Genomic DNA, 6000 nt, shown 5'->3' on the forward strand with positions numbered 1-6000 from the left:
GTCTTTCAACATATGACAGTCCCGCCATTCCGGGAATTAACCTAGTAAACCTACGCTGCACGCCCTCAATAGCAAGAATATCCTTCCTCAAATTTGGAGACCAAAACTGCACACAGTACTCCAAGTGCGGTCTCACTAGGGCACTAAATTCCAGTGTATACAAGCCTTACGTCTTTGGAATGTGGGAGGAAACCGAAAATCTCGGAGAAAACCCACGCAGGTCACGGGGAGAACGTACAATCTCCGTACAGACGGCGCCCCTAGTCGGGATCGAACCCGAGTCTCCGGCGCTGCATTCGCTGTAAGGCGGCAACTCTACCGTTGCGCCACCATGTGTTGGCATTTGCGAGCGGAGCACCAAGGCACATTCCCTGTAGTGTGCACATGCTTGGCCAATAAGCGTATTCATTCATTCATTCATTCATTCATTCATGAGGTGGTCGGTGTCGAGCCGTCTTACCCTCAGCAGCTCGGCCTCCTGAAGAGTCATCCTCCGCTGGATTTCCGAGATCCGCTGGTTCATCAGCGAGTTCTCCACCGACACGGTCTTGAGGTTGTCCTCCAGTTGCTGCAGGACGCTGTCCTCCTTCTGCTTGATCTTTCCCATCACCACCTTCTCCTCCTCCCGCAGGTAAAGCCGGAGCTTGGCGAACTCCGCCTCGATGTTCTTCCGCATCTCATCCGCTTGTTTCTGCCGAGAAAAGAGGGCCCCATCGGATGGGTGCAAAAAGACACGGTACCGACCGACCAAAACCCCCCCCCCACTAGATCCATCCCAATAGACAATAGACATTAGACAATAGACCACATACAACAGACAATAGACAATAGACAACGGACAACAGACAATAGACAATAGACAATAGACAATAGACAACAGACAATAGACAATAGACAATAGACCACAGACAACAGACAATAGACAATAGACAACAGACAACAGACAACAGACAACAGACAATAGACAATAGACAATAGACAATAGACAACAGACAATAGACAATAGACAACAGACAATAGACAATAGACCACAAACAATAGACAATAGACAATAGACAATAGACAATAGACAATAGACAATAGACAATAGACAATAGACAAGAGACAATAGACCATAGTCAATAGACAATAGGCAATAGACCATAGTCAATAAACCATAGCCAATAGACAATAGACAATAGACAATAGACAATAGACCATAGTCAATAGACAATAGGCAATAGACCATAGTCAATAAACCATAGCCAATAGACAACAGGCAATAGACAATAGACAATAGACAGTAGACAATAGACCACATACAATAGACAATAGACAATAGACAATAGACAATAGACCACAGAAAATAGACAATAGACCACAGACAATAGACAATAGACAATAGACCACATACAATAAACAATAGACAATATGCACTAGACAATAGACCACAAACAATAGACAATAGACAATAGACAATAGACAATAGACCATAGACCACAGACAATAGACAATAGACAATAGACAATAGACAATAGGCAATAGACAATAGACCACAGACCACAGACCACAGACCACAGACCACAGACCACAGACCACAGACCACAGACCACAGACCACAGACAATAGACAACAGACAATAGACAATAGACCACAGACAATAGGCAATAGACAATAGACAACAGACAATAGACAATAGACCACAGACAATAGGCAATAGACAACAGACAATAGACAATAGACAATAGACAATAGACAACAGACAATAGACCACAGACAATAGACAATAGACAATAGACAATAGACAATAGACAACAGACAATAGACAATAGACAATAGGCAACAGACAATAGACAATAGACCACATACAATAGTCAATAGACAAGACCACAGAAAATAGACAATAGACCACAGAAAATAGTCAATAGACAATAGATGATATACAATAGACGATAGACGATAGACGATAGACGATAGACGATAGACGATAAACAATAGACAATAGACAATAGACAATAGACAATAGACAATAGACCATAGTCAACAGACAATAGACATTAGACAATAGACAATAGACAATAGACCACAGACAATAGACAATAAGCAATAGACAATGGACAATAGATAACAGACAATAGACAACAGACAATATACAACAGACAAGAGACAATAGACCACATACAATAGTCAATAGACAATAGACCACAGAAAATAGACAATAGACCACAGAAAATAGACAATAGACCACAGACAATAGACAATAGACAATAGACGATAGACCACATACAATAGACAATAGACAATAGACCACAGACAATAGACAATAGACCACAGACAATAGACAATAGACAATAGACAATAGACAATAGACAATAGACAATAGACAATAGGCAATAGGCAATAGACAATGGACAATAGACCACATACAATAGACAATAGACCACAGTAAATAGACAATAGATCACAGACAATAGACCGTAGACAATAGACAATATGCAATAGACAATAGACAATAGACAATAGACAATAGACAATAGACAATTGACAATAGACCACAGAAAATAGACAATAGACAATAGACAATAGAGAATAGACCGCAGACAATAGGCAATAGACAATAGGCAATAGAAAATAGGCAATAGACCATAGTCAATAGGGAATAGAAAATAGGTGCAGGAGGAGGCCATTCGGCCCTTTGAGCCAGCACCACCATTCACCGTGATCATGGCTGATCATCCACAATCAGTACCCCGTTCCTGCCCGCTCCCCATACCCCCTGACTCCGCTATCATTAAGAGCTCGATCTAGCTCTCTCTTGAAAGCATCCAGAGATTTGGCCTCCACTGCCTTCTGAGGCAGAGATTTCCACAGAACTCCTTCTGCAGTCTCCACTAGTCACACAGTCATAGAGCGACACAGCGTGGAAACAGGCCCTTCGGCCCAACTTGTCCGTGCTCTCTCTTGAATGCATTCAGAGAATTGGCCTCCACTGCCTTCTGAGGCAGTGAATTCTACAGATTTACAACTCTCTGACTGAAAAGGTTTTTCCTCGTCTCCGTTCTAAATGGCCTACCCCTTATTCTTAAACTGTGGCTCCTTGTTCTGGACTCCCCCAACATTGGGAACATGTTTCCTGCCTCCAACGTGTCCAACCCCTTAATAATCTTATAGGGCAGGTTTGGAGGGATATGGACCAAGCGCAGGCAGGTGGGACTAGCGTAGCTGGGACATGTTGGCCGTTGTGGGCAAGTTGGGCCGAAGGGCCTGTTTCCACACTGTATCACTCCATGACTATAAGCACTTCGGTTGAAGGAGAGTCTTGTCTTACACGGCAGGTTATCTTGTGGCACTCTCTTCCTACATCTGAGGAGGAATCTGGACCCGAAACACCTCCTGTCCATAAGACCATCAGGCATAGCAGCAGAATAGGCCATTCGGCCCTCAAGTCTACTCCGCCATTCAATCTATCTCTCCCTCCTAACCCCATTCTCCTGCCTTCTTCCCGTGACCCCTGACGCCCGCACTGATCAAGAACCGATTAATCTCAGCCGTAACAATACCCATTGACTTGACCTCCACGGCCGTCAGTGGCAATGAATTCCACAGATTCGCCACCCCCCTGACTGAAGAAATTCCTCCTCATCTCCTTTGTAAAGATTCGTCCTTCGATTCTGAGCCCGTGCCCTCTGTTTTTTTTTAGACTTAGAGATACAGCGCGGAAACAGGCCCTTCGGCCCACCGAGTCCGTGCCGCCCAGCGCTCCCCGCACACACTAACACTATCCTACACACACTAGGGACAATTTTTACATTTTACCTACATACCTGTACGTCTTTGGAGTGTGGGAGGAAACCGAAGATCTCAGAGAAAACCCATGCAGGTCACGGGGAGAACGTACAGACGGCGCCCGTAGTCGGGATCGAACCTGAGTCTCAGGCGCTGCATTCGCTGTAAGGCGGCAACTCTACCGCTGCGCCACCGTGCCGCCCAGACTCTAAGCTTTACTGGAAACATCCTACCCCTGTCCATAGTGAGGCCCACTGGAAATTGGAGGAACAGCACCTCATATTTCGCCTGGGCAGTTTGCAGCCCAGCGGTATGAACATCGACTTCTCCAACTTTAGATAGTTCCTCTGTCCCTCTCTTCCCCTCCCCTTCCCAGTTCTCCCTCTATCTTCCTGTCTCCATCTATATCCTTCCTTTGTCCCGCCCCCCTGACATCAGTCTGAAGAAGGGTCTCGACCCGAAACATCACCCATTCCTTCTATCCTGAGATGCTGCCTGACCCGCTGAGTTACTCCAGCATTTTGTGAATAAATACCTTCGATTTGTACCAGCATCTGCAGTTATCTTCTTATACTACCCCTGTGCACTCTATCCAGGCCTTTCAAAGTATCACTGAGCACTGCCAACGTTATTCCTGACCCGCTGAGTTACGCCAGCACTTTTGAGTCTATTTTTGGGCAAGACCATGATTGACGTCGTAGTTACACGTCTTTTCTCTCACCTGTAGCCTGGAGATTCCGATTCCGGACAAAATATTATTCGCGGTCACGGGGAGAACGTGCAAACTCCGCACAGACAGCGCCCGTGGTCAGGATCGAACCCGGGCCTCCGGCGCTGCGAGGCGGCAACTCTACCGCTGCGCCACCGTGACGCCGTTCGATTTCAACGTAGGTAGGTTTCAATGAGATCCCCTCCCCCCCCCCCCCCCCCCCCCCACTTTAGTTTAGTTTAGTTTTTAGAGATACAGAGCGGAAACAGGCCCTTCGGCCCACCGAGTCAGCGCCGACCAGCGATCCCCGCACACACTAACACTATCCCACACACACTGGGGACAGTTTACAATTTTTACCAGAAGCCAATTAACCTACAAACCCGCACGCCTTTGGAGTGTGGGAGGAAACCGGAGCGCCCGGAGAAAACCCACGCAGGTCACGGGGAGAGCGTGCAAACTCCGTACAGACAGTGCCCGTGGTCGGGATGGAACCCGGGTCTCCGGCGCTGCGAGGCAGCAACTCTACCGCTGCGCCACCGTGCCACCCACAACCTTCTAAACTCTAGCGAGCACAGGCCCAGTGCAGTCAAATGCTCGTTGCATGTTTAGGAAAGAACTGCAGGCGCTGGTTTAAACCGAAGATGGACGCAGAAATGCTGGGAGTAACTCAGCGGGTCGGGCGACGTCTCTGGAGAGAAGGAACGGGCGGCGTTTCGGGTCGAGACCCTTCGTCGTTCTACGCTAGCCCACTCATCCCCCGGGATCGTACTCGTAAGCCCCCTCTGCATCCCCCTTTACCTTCAGCTCATTCATGTTTCCCTGTTGATTGGTCTGGCTGCTCGAAATCTCGTCCAGCTGCTTGTTCAGAAACTCCAAGGCATCCTGCAGCTTTGCCTGAAAGGATTCAGTTAACGTTAGAGGTGGAAACGGCGCGGAAACAGGCCCCTCGGCCCCGCCGAGCACGACCCCATCAACGACCCGTCCCTGACCCACCCCGGTCATCCTTGCTATTGAGGGCGTGCAGCGTAGGTTCACCAGGTTAATTCCCGGAATGGCGGGACTGTCATATGTTGAAAGACTGGAGCGACTAGGCTTGTACAGGATGAGAGGGAATCTTATCGAAACGTACAAGATTATTAAGGGATTGGACACGTTAGAGGCAGGAAACATGTTCCCAATGTTGGGGGAGTCCAGAACCAGGGGCCACACAGTTTAAGAAAATAAGGGGTCGGCCATTTAGAACGGAGATGAGGAAAAACTTCTTCAGTCAGAGAGTTGTGAATCTGTGGAATTCCTCAGAGGCCAAGTCTCTGAATGCATTCAAGAGAGAGCTAGATAGAACTCTTAAGGATAGCGGAGTCAGGGGGTATGGAGAGAAGGCAGGAACGGGGTACTGATTGTGAATGATCAGCCATGATCACGGTGAATGGCGGTGCGTACAGGCTCGAAGGGCCCAATGGCCTCCTCCTGCACCTATTGGCTATTGCCTATTCCTCTCTTCTCCCCTGCTCCTGTCCGGCAGA

At 47.7% G+C, this 6000-nt stretch overlaps 1 protein-coding gene across 1 annotated transcript in view; it reads right to left on the reverse strand.

The window, feature by feature from the left end:
• The window catches only part of LOC144602885 (E3 ubiquitin-protein ligase TRIM39-like), a 47825-nt gene extending 42346 nt beyond the window's left edge, over positions 1-5479 (reverse strand). Inside the window, exons 1-2 of the mRNA XM_078416007.1 lie at positions 5276-5479; positions 461-691 (exon numbers count right to left, since the gene is read on the reverse strand). Of these exons, the coding sequence (XP_078272133.1) occupies positions 461-691; positions 5276-5479 (435 nt within the window). The remainder of the gene's footprint in view (positions 1-460; positions 692-5275) is intronic.
• Between the last annotated feature and the right edge of the window lie 521 nt (positions 5480-6000).

Source organism: Rhinoraja longicauda, chromosome 19 (genome assembly GCF_053455715.1).
Source record: "Rhinoraja longicauda isolate Sanriku21f chromosome 19, sRhiLon1.1, whole genome shotgun sequence".
NCBI lineage: Eukaryota > Metazoa > Chordata > Chondrichthyes > Rajiformes > Arhynchobatidae > Rhinoraja > Rhinoraja longicauda.